At 58.3% G+C, this 15280-nt stretch overlaps 1 protein-coding gene across 1 annotated transcript; it reads right to left on the bottom strand.

Annotated features, from left to right (window-relative positions):
* Positions 1 to 908: 908 nt before the first annotated feature.
* Positions 909 to 15280, bottom strand: LOC122392600 (influenza virus NS1A-binding protein homolog A-like; the record flags this gene model as incomplete). The annotated part of the gene is made up of 3 exons (XM_043387652.1): positions 15067 to 15280; positions 7872 to 8030; positions 909 to 1126 (listed from the first exon to the last, which is right to left on the bottom strand). Coding segments are annotated over exons 1-3 (431 nt in total), but the record flags the coding sequence as incomplete, so codon positions are not given.

Here is a 15280-nt window from a genome sequence, read left to right as displayed (position 1 = left end):
CGTCGCCAGCCAAATATGGCGCTGGTCCGCGTCTGTGGCCGGCCCGGCACACGTGAACTCGTATATCGTGCCATGAACAATAACGGCCAGCCAGGTCTGCTGGCGACGGCAGCTTCAGCTGTGTGGCATAATTACTAAACTCATGAGTTATGGTCCTCATTGAACTAATACTGCCACCATTTCGCAATACGCTGCCATGACCTGAATAATTATATGTAATCCCGAGTTTGGAAATGGTTCTCGTTTGATTTTCCTGTCAGAGAATTGGGACCCCCACTTGTACGAGGACAGGCGTGATGGCCACCGGTTAGCGACGTCGATACTTCAGTATCAAACGGCCGGTGTAAGCTCCCTCGTATTACGAGACCCGCCTAGCGACAGAGGCCGCCCGCCGGCGACCGGCCCGGAGCTGGGGCGGCCCGGGGTAGTTTCTCTCGGCTGGGTGAGAGGTGGCGGCGACCTGCACCGCCGCGGGGCATAGAGAGAGGGCGCAGCCGCCGCGCCGGGCACCACAGGGTCGTTGACCTGGACGGCGCGGCCGTCTGTTGCCGCCTCCAATGGCCCATGAGAGCCGGTCACTATCGGCTACAACGAGGCAGCCGCCGCGCCCGTATAACCCGGCGGAGATCAGGTCGGACAGGTCCGGGCGGTATCTAACATGGCCTACAGCGGAGATCGACCCACAGCCCAGCCCCAGACCGGGCCCGAAGCCAGTCGATCGAGCGGCATCGGGTTCGCTTTGTTGAGTGATGCGGGGAGCTCTAGGGCTCTACACATGACCTGGTAAAGCTTTCTAGCAATAAATGAAGCTTAGAATGTAAAGGAACGCAAGGACCAAACTGATCTGGCGGGAATGCCTAAATGCCTAGTCCCTCGTTGGCCCCGTACAACTCTCTTCCGGTACTCACTTTCCAGTGTAGGCGAACTGGACGAGTGCTTCAGTAGCCTCTCCATCCAGCTTGTCGCTGAGCTTGTAGACGACGGGCTCCTGGCGGCGCGGCGCGCTGGACTTGACGGCTGCCTCGTCGCAGGTAAGCTGGCGGTGCTCGTCACCGAACAACTTCAGAAGGTACTGCGAGCTGCCGGCCAGCACACAGCGGTGGCCGGCGATCTCCTGCTTACCCACCTGCCAGAGGTCAGGGTAGGGGTCAGCAAAGGTCATGGCAGGGTCAGCAGAGGTCAGTCAGGGTCGAGGTAAAGGTCAGGGTAGAGGTCAGCAGAGTTCACGGTGAGTCAGCAGAGGTCAGGGCGGGGTCGAGGTAAAGGTCAGGGTAGAGGTCAGCAGAGGTCAGGGCAAGGTCAGCAGAGGTCAGGGCAAGGTCAGCAGAGGTCAGAGTAGAGGTCAGCAGAGGCCAGGGTGAGAGTCAGGAGAGGTTAGGGTGGCGCAGAGAAGAGGTTATGACAAGATCTACCAAACGAACAGTAGATACCTTTGATTCAGAGGGATTATCTTAGTAGGATAATGGCTGTGAGTAAGATTTAAGTACCTATGCATAAATTTATGGATTATCGTTTCACGAAAAATAATATCTTAGATAATAGGAAAAAATGGGATGTCCGGACACATATCGTGTGAACGAATAGGTTTTATGTGAAGATGCATTCACTAATCACAACTCACAGCCAAACTCCAGGTTTCAGTAATTACGGTTCTCAAAGGTCAAAGTCGGTGACCCAGTGATCAGTAGAGTGGGGAACGCAGGCCTCGTGAGTTCTTAGATAACAGCAATCGCTGAGTGACTAAGCGGTAAATAATGACCGTCTTATCGGCCGCCGCCGATAAGACCCGTTGAGGGCTCCAGCCGCGACCAGCCGGCACTGAGCCGGGGGACGGACGCGCGCAAACACGACGGGCGGGCAATAACATGGGGAGCTCAGTCGGGGAGCGGCCGCGACCGCGAGAGGAGAGGAGTGACGGCGCGACACAGGGACCTACTCCATATTTGTGATGGAAGTGCGGAGAGCAGTGCTCTGGCTTAGGAGACGCCGGTTGAGTGTTGCACGGTGTGCACGGCGGATACTTGGCCTAGTGGATCGAACAACAGGACAACGACAATGGAGATAGGTGGCGGACAGCAGGATGACCGGTGGCAGGTGGGCGCAGCGATAGGCTGCGGGGCGGGGAAGCAACACGGGTGCGGGCAGGGGGGTACGCGGCGGTAGGGAGGCCGCGGGCGCCGGGGGGGGGGGGGGCGGCGGGCGCCGGGGGAGGGGGGGGGGGGGGCAAGGCAAGTGGCGGCCGGGGCCGAGTTGCGAGGTGGCGCGCGCGGTGGCGCTGGCGGAGGCATACAATTGTCGACGTGGGTCGGATTTGCAGGCGCGCGCGCGGCGGCGCGGGATGGAGGCTATGCAATTGTCGACTTGGGTCGACTTGCAAGGCGCGCGCGCAGCGGCGCTGGATGGAGGCTATGCAATCGTCGACTTGGGTCGGATTGCATGGCGCTCGCGCGGTGGCGCTGGCGGGGGGGGGGGCTATGCATCGCCGACTTGGGTCGGATTGCAGGGGTCTGGCGGCTGGGGCCGAGTCGCAGGTGGCGCGCGCGGTGGCGCTGGGGAGGCATGCAATTGTCGGCTTGGGTCGGATTGCGGGCGCGCGCGCGGCGGCGCTGGATGGAGGCTATGCAATTGTCGACTTGGGTCGAATTGCATGGCAGGTAAGCGGCGGACGCAATTGTCGCCTTGGGTCGAGTTGCAGGCGCGCGCGCGGCGGCGCTGGATGGAGGCTTTGCAATTGTCGACTAGGGTCGAATTGCTGGCGCGCCATGCAATTGTCGACTTGGGTCGAATTGCATGGCAAGGTAAGTGGCGGATGCAATTGTCGACTTGGGTCGAATTGCAGGAGCGCGCGCGGCGGCGCTGGACGGAGGCTATGCAATTGTCGACTTGGGTCGAGTTGCAGGCGCGCGCGCGCGGCGGCGCTGGATGGAGGCTATGCAATTGTCGACTTGGGTCGAATTGCTGGCGCGCCATGCAATTGTCGACTTGGGTCGAATTGCATGGCAAGGTAAGTGGCGGAGGCAATTGTCGACTTGGGTCGAATTGCAGGAGCGCGCGCGGCGGCGCTGGATGGAGGCATGCAATTGTCGACTTGGGTCGAATTGCTGGCGCGCTATGCAATTGTCGACTTGGGTCGAATTGCATGGCAAGGTAAGTGGCGGATGCAATTGTCGACTTGGGTCGAATTGCATGGCAAGGTAAGTGGCGGATGCAATTGTCGACTTGGGTCGAATTGCAGGAGCGCGCGCGGCGGCGCTGGATGGAGGCTATGCAATTGTCGACTTGGGTCGAATTGCATGGCAAGGTAAGCGGCGGATGCAATTGTCGACTTGGGTCGAGTTGCAGGCGCGCGCGCGGCGGCGCTGGATGGAGGCTATGCAATTGTCGACTTGGGTCGAATTGCTGGCGCGCCATGCAACTGTCGACTTGGGTCGATATGCATGGCAAGGCGGATGCAATTGTCGACTTGGGTCGGATTGCAGGCGCGCGCGCGGCGGCGCCGGATGGAGGCTATGCAATCGTCGACTTGGGTCGGATTGCATGGCGCGCGCGCGGTGGCGCTGGCGGGGGGGGGGGCTATGCAATCGCCGACTTGGGTCGGTTTGCAGGAGTCAGTGCGGAACAAGGTCAGCGGCGGACGGGGCCGAGTGGCAAGGTGGCGCGCGGGGTGGCGCTGGCGGAGGCACGCAATCGTCGACTCGGGTCGGATCGCAAGGCGCGCGCGCGGCGGCGCTGGACGGAGGCAGGCAATCGTCGACTTGGGTCGATTTGCAAGGCGCGCGCGCGGTGGCGCTGGATGGAGGCTATGCAATCGTCGACTTGGGTCGGATTGCGTGGCGCGCGCGCGGTGGCGCTGGCCGGGGGGGGGGGGCTATGCAATCACCGACTTGGGTCGTATTGCAGGAGTCAGTGCGGAACTGTCGCCCGGGTCCGCGCTGTTGGCCGTGCACGCGGCGGGACCGGCGTGGTCGTGCTCACGCCTCTGGCCGGGTCGGAGTTCGTGCCGAACTGAACCGTCTTGTATTTCACGCTCCGCGAGACGTTATCGCCTCTCTCCCTCTCTCTCCCTCTCTCTCTCTCTCTCTCTCTCTCTCTTTCTCTCTCTCTCTCTCTCTCTCTCTCTCTCTCTCTCTCTCTCTCTCTCTCTCTCTCTCTCTATCTCTCCCGTCCACGTGGCGGCCGGCCTGGGGGGGGGGGGGGGGTTGCGGGGCAGCGGTCTCCCGTCCGCGCGGCGCCGGTGTTGACACGCGCGGGGCGGTTTCTGGGGCGTCGGCGGGGGTGCCCGCCGACTTGTTTGGACGGGCGCTGTGGACCGGCCCGGGGTGACGGGCACTCGGACCGGCCCGGGGGTGTTTGCCTGCGTTAGCTGCGACAGTCGCCGGCGCGGCGGAGTGACGGCGCCGGTGCGGACAGAGGCCGGTTCGGTGAGGCCGGTCCGGTGAGGCCGATGCGGACAGAGGCCGGTTCGGCGAGGCCGGTGCGGACAGAGGCCGGTTGGCGAGGCCGGTTCAGCGACTGACCTGGGAATATTAGGTCAGCTCGGCGCGAGGCCTGGCAGAGGCCGGTGCGGACAGAGGCCGGTTCGGCGAGGCCGGCTCGGCCGGAACGGTTCGGTGACTGACTTGGGTTCGGCGACGGACCTGGGAATGTTAGGTCAGTTCGGTACGACGCCTGGCGGAGGCCAGTTCGGGCTGAGGCCGGTTCGGTGAGGCCGGTTACAGAGAAATGTTACTTCAGCGGCGCGTGGCTTGCCATAGACGGGCTCGAAAACTGACCTGGGATTGTTAGGTCAGTTCGGTAGACCTGGCAGGGGCCGGATCGGCGACGGACCTGGGAATGAGAGGTCAGTACGGCGGGCGACACGGAGGGGTCTGAGCGACATGGCCTGGTAATGTTAGGTCACTTCGGTGCGTGGCCTGGCAGCGGTCGCATCGGCCCTGACCTGGGAACTGGTCCGGCCGGTGGGCGAGCGGGCCATAGGTCACCGCGGCGGGTGATCGGATAGCGCCCCAGCTTTACGTGGTAATGGATCGGTTGAGGCGGCTGGCCTGGTAACGCCAGATGACCAACCGGCCGGTGGCTGCCGGGTTGGCCGTGGTGGCTTACCGGCTGGTCTGGCCTGCGCCAGAATAGTGACTGACCCGACGAGTGGGTTGGGGGATAATTCTCACACGACCCGGCCAGAGCGGCCCAGCGGCGGACGCTGGCTGCGGCGCAAGCGGGCGTCCACCACGGGCGCGGCACGCCGCAGACGGCGTGTCACCGTCTCGGGATCCGCTGGTTTGTGTCCACAGCTGGTTTATGAGCGACGGTGTCCTTTTATGGCAGGCCGTATTCGGCGCCGACCGGGGCGGCGCGGGACGTGTTATATGACCGTCGGGCGACCGCCGCGCCGGGTCGGCCGCGGCGCGGCGGCTCGGCGGGGTCGCCGCCCTCGTTGGGCTTGGACGGTCGGCCGGGAGGAGGAGGGGGGCCCGGGGGGAGGGGAAGGCGGGACGAGTATGACAGTCCTGAGACAATACGGACCGTCGCGGTGGCGAGCGGGTGGGCCGGGCTCCCGGCCATGGGTGGCCCCCGTGTAACAGTGATGTGCCCCTAGACATATGTTATGAGTCGGAGGGACTGGCAGCGGCCAGTACCTAGCAGCCGCTGGCAGCAGTGAGATGCCTTCATCGCCCGTGGGCTCGGCCTTAGCGATCGGGATGCCCCTCCCCCCCCCCCTCCTAGCGGCCGCGTCGTGGGAGCGCCGAGGCGGCGGGCGGAGCACCGCCGGCACTGGGATCGTTGTTCTCATTGGCCCAGCGCCGGCCGCTGGGCGTCAACGGGCAGCGGTGACGCGAGCGGGCCGCCGCTTACAGCTGGTTATGACCGTTGGCCCCTTTTACGGCAGGTCGGCCCTCGGCGTCGGTCGGGACACTCTCTGGGGCACGCGTCTGGGCACCTCGCGCCTGGCGGGGGGTGTCACGTGACTGACTTGGAGTGTCCCATACAGCTGCGGACTTCGGGCCGGCGCCCGCCGGCTGGCTCGGCGGGCTCGGAACGAGCGTCATATGCCTGTAGGGGGAGCGACGGAGCGCCCCAGGCGGCACCGCGGCCCAACGCGGCGTGCCTTCGCTGGGCTCGGCCGGCCAGGGGGGGGAGGAGATGGGACAGCGGCACGAGAGCGGCGCCTATTACGGCTGTTGAGACGGTAGGTACCCGCTCCGATCTATCGCCCGGGGGTGGAGGCCTGGAACACGCCAGTGGTCTGGGACAAGGAGGTCGGGGGAAGTTAGGTCAGTTCGGTGACGTAACCTGGTAGAGGTTCGACCGGCGTATGATCAGGTAGGTCAGGCCAGTTGGGTGAGTGATATGACCTGTCAGGAGCTCGGACGGCGACTGACCTGGGAGTTAGGTCCGTTCAGTGAGTGGCGTGGCCTGACAGGGGTCCGGACCGCATGCCTTGGAATCTGGATCGGTTCGGTGACATGGCCTTGCCCGCTCGACATGACCTGAAGTGTAAGGTCAGTTCGTACGGTAAGTGGCGTGGTCTGGCAGGGGTCCGAACGGCAATGACCTGGGGCGAGTGGCGTGGCCATTAACTGGAGTTAGATTAGTCCGGTGACGTGCCCTGGCAGAGGCCCGGACGGCGACCGACCTGGGAACTTCGGGCGGTTCGGCGAGTGGCGTGACCTGACAAGGTCCGGGCGGCCGGGGCCTGGCATGTTCGGTCCGTTCGGTGACTTGGTCTAGCAGGGGTCCGCTCGACAATGCCCTGGTGGGTTAGGTCAGGTCGGCGGCGTGGCCTGCCCTGTGTCAGCGTGTCCCTCGGCGAGCCGCTTCGTCGTGTGACGTCCCAAGTAGCGGACTTTTCCTTGTCCCGCGAGTTACGGCGTATCACTGGATATCCCCAGGCGGTTACACGTAAGAACGTGCTGATGGCGTTTGAACGATTTGGTTTATTGATGTTTCACCCAAGTGACCGTAATGTTCATGCTTATTAGGTATTCCGCGCTTTAGGAATCTGCTTGGGCATCCCACATGCTATTATCACCTTTACTTATATATAGCTGTGTCGTTTGCATAAAGCTGGCCAGCCATCTGCTTCTAGCCATTTCGAAAGACACTCTTGCAACTTCATGTTGAGCACAAGAACGAGATCCAGCGAGTCACGCTGCCCTGGTGTTTCCGGGGTGTCGATTGCCCTATGTTGCGAAGGGTTCTCCGTTTGGCGGGTTTGGCGGTGGCGGCAGCGCCAACGAGGGATCGATCATTATCAGCCAAAGCACGTATAGTGGGCGCCGGCGGTGCGCCGGCCCGGAGACCTCAATGACCGTCTTATCGGCCGCCGCCGATAAGACCCGTTGAGGGCTCCAGCCGCGACCAGCCGGCACTGAGCCGGGGGACGGACGCGCGCAAACACGACGGGCGGGCAATAACATGGGGAGCTCAGTCGGGGAGCGGCCGCGACCGCGAGAGGAGAGGAGTGACGGCGCGACACAGGGACCTACTCCATATTTTTTTTTTCTCCCCTCCTTTTTTCCTACCTATTCGTCGTGAACTCGGTGGCGGCAGCGCCAACGAGGGATCGATCATTATCAGCCAACAATTTCTACTCAGATGTGATAGAGGATGGAATTTCAGCACTTCAAATAAATAGTTGACAGTGTCAAGCACCTACCCACTGTCCACTACATAGTGCAAGTCATGGGTACAAGGAGCGTAAAAACGCGTGCGTCAATCAATGTCTGTGAAGTCAGCGTCAGCAACGTATTCGAATACGTCTTCAGCGTCAGCATGGGTAACCAGTCAAAACTCCAATTCACACCAAAGCACCTAATTGGCCGCAGCAGAACCTGTCCAACCTCATTAAGACAATTAGCGGCATCACGCACCTGCAGGATGACGTCACAGAACTGGTTGTTTTTGCGCATGGCGTTGAGGTTACGTAGCAGCGCCGGCACGAACTCGTCATCGGCGAAGACGAGGGCGTCCGGCACCTTCCTCTTGAGCTCGACCTCGGCGTCGTCACCGAGCATCTCGGACGTGGGCACCTGACGAGAGAGGGAGGGGCCGGGTCAGAGGACTGCAGACCAACAGGCTAACAACAGCAGCGGAGCAGGACAGAGCATCTCGGACGTGGGTACCTGACGAAAGAGGGATGAGCGGGGTCAGAGGGGTGCGGGCAGCGCCGGTCCCGAGCATCTCAGACGTGGGCACCTGAGGAGAGAAGGAAGAGCGGGGAGCATTGCAAAAGTGCAGCACAGATCCTGCGTAACTATCCCTCTTGGAAAACTATAGGATAAAAAGGTGTACGGGAAACGTCGTGTCCGACAGATGATGTGCACTGCCACTGTGCAGTTCTGTTAGTCGTAGTTCTTGAACGGCTTGGGGTACCGGGGGCACATTTCTTTTAGGAGGGGAGAGGGGGAACAAAAGGAGCTCAATACTATGGCAAGACAATCTCCCAGAATGATCCGCTCGCAGCGGAACGAAAAAAAAATAAAAAAATAAAAAGACGCGCATGTTTACATGGCGTGTGACAGTGACATAACCGTATCGACGACCAGACCATTACTTCAGCGAGGCGGGGTCATTGTATACGCATTTATCCCAGCACAACATCCGTCCAAACATCACTGGATTTATAAACTGTCCTTCGGTAGAGTGCACATCGGTATACTGCCACGTATCAAACTTCATTTGTGTCAACATCCTCCCCAGAGAGGCATTGCGTGGTCGATAAAGGACACTTTGTTTTTCAAACACACACCCCATCACGCGCTTTATTGACGTCACAGCACAAAAAACGCACCGTCAGCTGACGTCATCAGTCCCATCAGACGACGGGCCGGCCGGGGAGAGGCTAAGTTTGGACAGAACCGCAGTTCAACTCCCATCACCACTGTATATCAGGAAATCAGCAGTACCCTCTCAAGGCCGGGCGTATGTCCGCCATAGCAACCGGCCCGTCGGCCAATGGGGGGCCATGTCTGGCCGCCCGCTCCCGGAGGTGGGGGGGGGGGTGTCGGGGGGGGGGGGGGGGGGGCGAGCACGTGGCCGGTCACATGGCACCGTTCGCCTGTCGCTGCCAGGAGCGTCGGCGTCTGACAGTTCTGGTGGACGCAGACAGACAGCCCGGGCGGCCAATTTGGGGTCACAGTAGGATGATACGCGCCCTGATACGGGTCCTGTTCCTAGCCGCAGAGATACCCCAGGCGGGCCCGACGACAGCGGACACAGGTCCCGAGAGGGGGAGGGGGTCACGGAGTCTGAGGTCACAGGTCAGCGTCGGTGCGGCCAATGGACAGCGAAATAAGCGACAGAATGCCGAGACGATACGCAGACGCCGTCTTTTTGTAGATCAAATTATCAGTAGTCCAAAAGTTAACTACCTCGCCATAACTTAATGGCGAGGTTGACAGCTCGTGTAGTTACAAATATTGTGTAGTTGCATAACTGAAGGTATGGTAAAAACATTGAAGATTCAATAAATACTACACATTCAGTCTGTGCACAAATGTTCGGCCGCCTGTTATGTGGCGCAGTCTAAATACGGGCGGCACGCACTGCGGCGCAGTCTATATTCAGGCGGTAAGCACGGTAGGCAGTGCGTCGCAGTCTTTTCAGGCATCTCAACTGCAGCCTGTATAACCCATACTCAGATGAGAATATTGCAGCTGCCAGCTGAAGGACAGAAAACATAGATATATTTCTCTCATACCATATGTGAGGGCATCGATTCAGTACGACTATGTTGACTGTTGATCTAACAAGATTATCATTGCGCTTTATAAGGCTTCCAGTTATGCCAGTAACCATTCCGAAAAGCAGTGCTCGTAGCTTGCAGATTTACAAGAAGCACTTCATTTCGTAAACAAGGCGCTAGTTCCCCGTAAAAAGGGTCGCTCTCTCCCTCCCAACGCCCTGCGGTCAGCAGAGGGCGGCCACCCGACCCAGCCCACATGGCACTGTGGGAGGGCGGCGCGGCAGCCAACCGGGTCAGCCGGCTTTAACAGGGCGGCGCGGCGACCCGGCCCCTGTCGACCTGCCGGGAGCGGTCGAACCGGGCCAGCCAACGACGACGGCAGGCAGGACCGCTCCAGAAGACGGCGCACGTTACTGGGACGACGACAATAATGGCGTGTGTTTCTGGGACGGAGACAAAAGTGGCTCCCGATGAATGGAAGAAACACATATTTTGAGCAGAATTGGCGGACAAAACAACAATTACCAACTTGATGCATATAGACACATGCGACGAGGACGCCACCAGAAGATTGATGAAGAAAGGAGATAGGTTAAATTTCGAACTGGCTCACGTAATTGAAAATGAAAGAATATTACAGGAACGTGCAATCTATAAATCTCGATTGAAAAACATAGCCCAAATATCTATAGCAGACGTATGTATGTCCTCATTCCATGAAAGATGACCCCACTCTCGGACCCAAAGTGAAAAAAATAAAATGCAGGTCAGTCGCTATAACTCTGGTCCCGTGGCCAAATTCCACAGAGATTAGGCAGCACTGAATTTAGCTCAAACGACTGACACAGACAAAATGAAATAAAATAAGTGAAACGAATGAGACAGATGAACGAAATAAATTTAAATAAAATCATTTTATACTAATACGTAAAATTTCATTTGGGTCAGAAGCATCAAAGAAGCTCGATTAGCTAAATGAACGAGAATAATGGCTCGACTTTCGTGCAACACGCAAGTTCCTTGAGTGAAACATAAACGCATTCGTCTTGCTTCAAATGCTCCATCCCAAGCCCGTACCCGCGCCGTAGGATTCACCCCGGAGTACGGCCCCCGGGTCAGCGCAGTGGCGCCCAGTGGGCCAGGCTGGCTGGCCAGACCAGCCGCTTTTCGCCGGTACGGGCGTGGCGCAACGTGCTACGAATATACGGGAGACGTAGGTCCCTTTCATCAGTGGTCCTCTCAGCAAGGGCAGACAGTGGCGCAGCGAACGTTGCCGGTCCAGACACATCGGGAAACCCACTCTCAGACGAGTGCTGCGCAATTTCGTACCATGTCCGATGCCTCAGATGCCATCGGAGATTATCCTTACGCTGATAATAACTTCTGATGATGACGTGAAAATGTAAACGTCCTGTACAAAATTTCACGTATTTTATTATAGAATAGGAACCGTTTGTTAATTTAAAGTTGATTAGTCATCCATATCCGGCTAGTAGCCATAGCGGCATAGGCGTAATTATTTAACTTCATCTGATATTTCTGCGCGGCAGCGGGAAGACCACAGACGGTCGGTCCGGGTTGGCAGCCCCAGTCAACGACTCGTCCTTGAGACGTCTGCAGTAGCATGAACGGGCGTCTGCACACTCCACGTGCACCACGCACGTGCACGAACCACGTGCACTGTAGCTGATAGATAGCCCAGTGCGCCCGACCAGATAGCTCCGGAATATTCGGCGACCATTCGTCAGTCAGCTCCATGTTACATGCCTTATTGCCTTAGCAGCGGCGTCTGCAGCGGCGGGCGGCGGGTACCGTTAGGTGACGGCGAGGTCACAGACGGTACGCCGGAGAGGTCACTGAGGTCACGGGTCAGCCTCGGACGCGGTCATCACACTGGGCTGTCCTGCCGCCTGTCAGCGCCCGATCTGACTCTCCAGCCGAATCCAGAGGGCTGCGGCGCAGAAGATGGCCACATCGCGGACTGCCAGAGTTCGTTTTACGATGTTTGGCCGCCGCGGACAACTCGCCGTTTCGTAACCGTACCATCTCTGTCCGGAACACTCTGTGACACACCGCACCGCGTGACAGATGAAAATGACACGTGACGGCAGAGACTAACGACACGTGACGGGGTGACGCCGCCTCGACGGCTATCTATAGTGGCCCTCGAAACACGGACGCAGTACTTGAGAGCCGAGGAACAGATTGTCACCAACCCTGTCAGGGTGCAAAGCGGTTACTATCGCTGCATCGCTTCAAAACTGTTGACGGGAGCTGAATGAGGTCTGCTTGGTGCTCTGAATTCTGATTGATAGTGGCACTCGTTTTAAGTAGCTCTTGAGCCACTGGTTGATATCCAAGTTAGGCAATAGCTCCGCAACTCACTGAATGTTATGAGCTTTGTCTGATCCTTTGAATATCACTCGCTATTCGAAGAACAGCACTACCTCCGTTTCTGCATATTACACTGGCACCGTAGCCCCTTTCCACGTTCTCAAATGTCTCACATGCCTTCTCAAATCAAACCCCTTCCTATTCAACCACAACGCAAATATTTCTGTAACAGCCGTCCCTCCTAGCTTCGGACAGCCCATGAATGGATGACAGTGTTTGTGAGGGACTCGTAAATACAACGGGCAGTGAAGGTGGCCCGTTTACACAGTCGTAACCAGTGGCGGTGCCGTACTCACGGTACGACATTCGAACAAACAAAGGTCTGAGAGAAGCTGGTCGGCCGGATCGGAGTGCGACCTGCAAGCTTGAGCAGACCTCAGAAATTCACACTCCCCCCAGGTGAATGAGATAGATCTGGCCGAAACGCACGCTGCGCGTCGCACCTAACACAACTGCGTCGCTTGAATGCAACTAAAATTGCCCTCAGGTGCAGCACAGAGCTCGGGCCTCCTTTGTTGCCAGCTGCGGCCATTTTTTACCCCACCAGCGGACCATCCTTTGTCCGCCGGTGCCACGGACGACCTTGCGCAGCTATCGCAGCGTTGACTGCATGAACTGCCAGCTTTATAGCCAGGACGCACGAGGAACCGGTAAATATTTGAATCGCCGCCGCGGCGGCGGTCCTTCGTCGGCAGCGCGGCTGCAGAACGTTGCACAGGTCCTCTGTCCAAACAGCGGCCAGGCGTCAGTCCCTCCTCCCACTCCGCGCAGAGGGTTATACAAACAGCAGAGTAAGGCACCCAGGGACGCCGCTGCATCACTCAACAGGGTACAGCCACACTAACCCTCGACATTTATCTGCAGCTCTGCAACTGTATCTTATCTTCACAGCTGTAATCTTTACCGTAATCCGTATACGATGAAACGAGTCTAACTTCTCTCGACATATTACAGCATTAATCAACTCTGAAGGGTGAATAACAAAGCAGTGCGTTTCACCTCTAGGGCGCGGAAAGGTCAAACAGAATCGACCAGCCATTAGAGTGACAGGCGGGGGCGTCCACTGCCCCCTCCCCCTCCCACTCCGAGTGAACGATGCCAAGCCTGCCCCGGTCGCGGAACAGGTAGATAAACACACCGTAAAAAGGGTCCTGCTGACATCCAAGGAGGGGAGGGGGAAGGAATGTCACCCGAGGCCTGCCAGAGGGGGAGTCGGGGAGGGGAGGAGGTGGGGGCGGGGAGCCAAGGACCGCGGTCATTTGGCCAGTCCCCATCGCTGATGTTGTCCTATTGCGTCAACGGTCATCGAGGTCACCGGTCATTGGACATCGAGGTCACCGCCGATAATTGGTCACCGGTCATTGGTCACAAAGGTCACCGATCAAGGTGCCGCCTATGCTAGGAAGACGCTATGTCGGTCTCCGTTGGTGACGTAGGCATGTGGTAATGCATTGAGTAACGGAAATCCAACTGTTTGTCCAATCGAGTAAACAGATGCGCTATCGAGTTTCTCGAGAGAAGCGGAGAGTCATGCGCCACGAGATATAACTGGTTTGGATGAGATTGCGAAGACGGGATTACCTCAGTTGAACAGTTCTTTATTCTACATTCAAATATAACCATTTTCCAATCACATAAAAGCAATAACCTCAAGCTTTTCGTAAGTCAAATTATTTTAGGATATAATACATTGCAATATTACATACAGTCCGAATCGGTATGGTAACTGCGCCATCCAGTCGTGTTTCAACCGTCAATTTCTCAGAAGTTTGCAGAACGTATAGAGACGACGTCGGTTCTGGCCTCGTCGGTCACAGTCCGATTCACTCGGCGACTCTACCCGCCTATCCCAGTGACTCTATCCGGCCCTCAACACTCAGCGACTCTATGTGAGGCCGTCAGGGACTCTATGTGAGCTGTGAGCCCGCCCACTCGGCGTCTCTAACCGGATGCAAGGCCTACCTCGACCGATGATCCGAGCTCAACGAGCGAACAAATGTTACCGCCGAAAATGGACAGGGCATTTAATGCCCGGAACGGCTGCCGCTGAACTACTGGCCCCTGATGTCCAGGAATGGGTGCCGTGTGCACCATTCCGAGCGGGCTCCAGATAGATCCGGAACTGGAGGTCACCGGTTATCGGCGGTTTCCCGCTCCACGGCGGACTTTGTGAACCACCGTGTATGTCAGTCCGCTGGTTCGTTAGTCCATCGATCGGTGAACTGCGCTCTAGTGAGATGCCCCGGTTCGTGACAGGGCTCGGACCGGCACCGGCGCTCCCTGACGGGCGCCGTTACAGGCGCCGCCGCCGCCGGCCGAGACGGCGGCTCTGTTCAATCTCCATCAATCACCGTGTCCAGGTCTAGAGCTCGACAGAGACTGGCGAGCGGCGCGGCACTGGTCGGAGGCAGGCGATCTAACGCTGAACGAGTAACGGCTGCACATGCAGCCGCACGGTACAGCTCAAAACAATGGGTATGGTGTAACACAGAAGAGCACAGCGAAGAAACGCGCCTATAAAACCAGATGACGTCTTAGAACAGATACCTAAATAGGTGGCTGTCTGAATTCTTAATAGGTAGATATCAATTTTCCCCCGAAAAGACTCAACATGACGGCACAATAGAACCTAAAAACTAGAACCTATTCATGCCTCGCTAGAAGACGCATCACAGCACAGCACGTAGTTATTAGGTAGGTATATCTCATCATAACACAGCACAGCACAGACTAGAAAAATGGCTTAAAACCCGTTAACATATAGCCATGTGACAGGTAACGAAGCTCAAATGCAGAACACCCTAAAACACAACAAACCAATGCTCTAAACTTCCAAAAGGGAACATCTGATCAGTAAGCAGGGACTGAAAGAACAGTAACAACACAAGAAAACAGAACAACGCTGCCGGGCGCTGGCAACAGGGATGTTTTATAAGCGCACCTGTGTGAAAGGAGGGGGACTAATGTGCGCCAGCGGGCGTCCTTACGATTGGTCTGTCCCAGGGGTGTCCGGGCGACGGTGGCTCGGTGCGCGGCTCCATGCTGTCCAGGTCAGGTCAGGTCAGGTCGGTCCGGGGCCGCTCGGTCAGCTGCGTCTGGGAGCGGAGCACGAGGAGGCGCCGAGCGCTGCGCCGACCAGCTCACACTGGCACTGAGCGGCGGCGGCCGGGGCGCGCGAGCCACCGGCGCAGTCCATCCTAG

Source organism: Amphibalanus amphitrite, unplaced genomic scaffold (genome assembly GCF_019059575.1).
Source record: "Amphibalanus amphitrite isolate SeventyFive unplaced genomic scaffold, NRLGWU_Aamphi_draft 000493F_arrow, whole genome shotgun sequence".
Lineage (NCBI taxonomy): Eukaryota > Metazoa > Arthropoda > Thecostraca > Balanomorpha > Balanidae > Amphibalanus > Amphibalanus amphitrite.
Note: the sequence above shows the minus strand (reverse complement) of the source record. Positions and strands in the feature narration are given on the sequence as shown.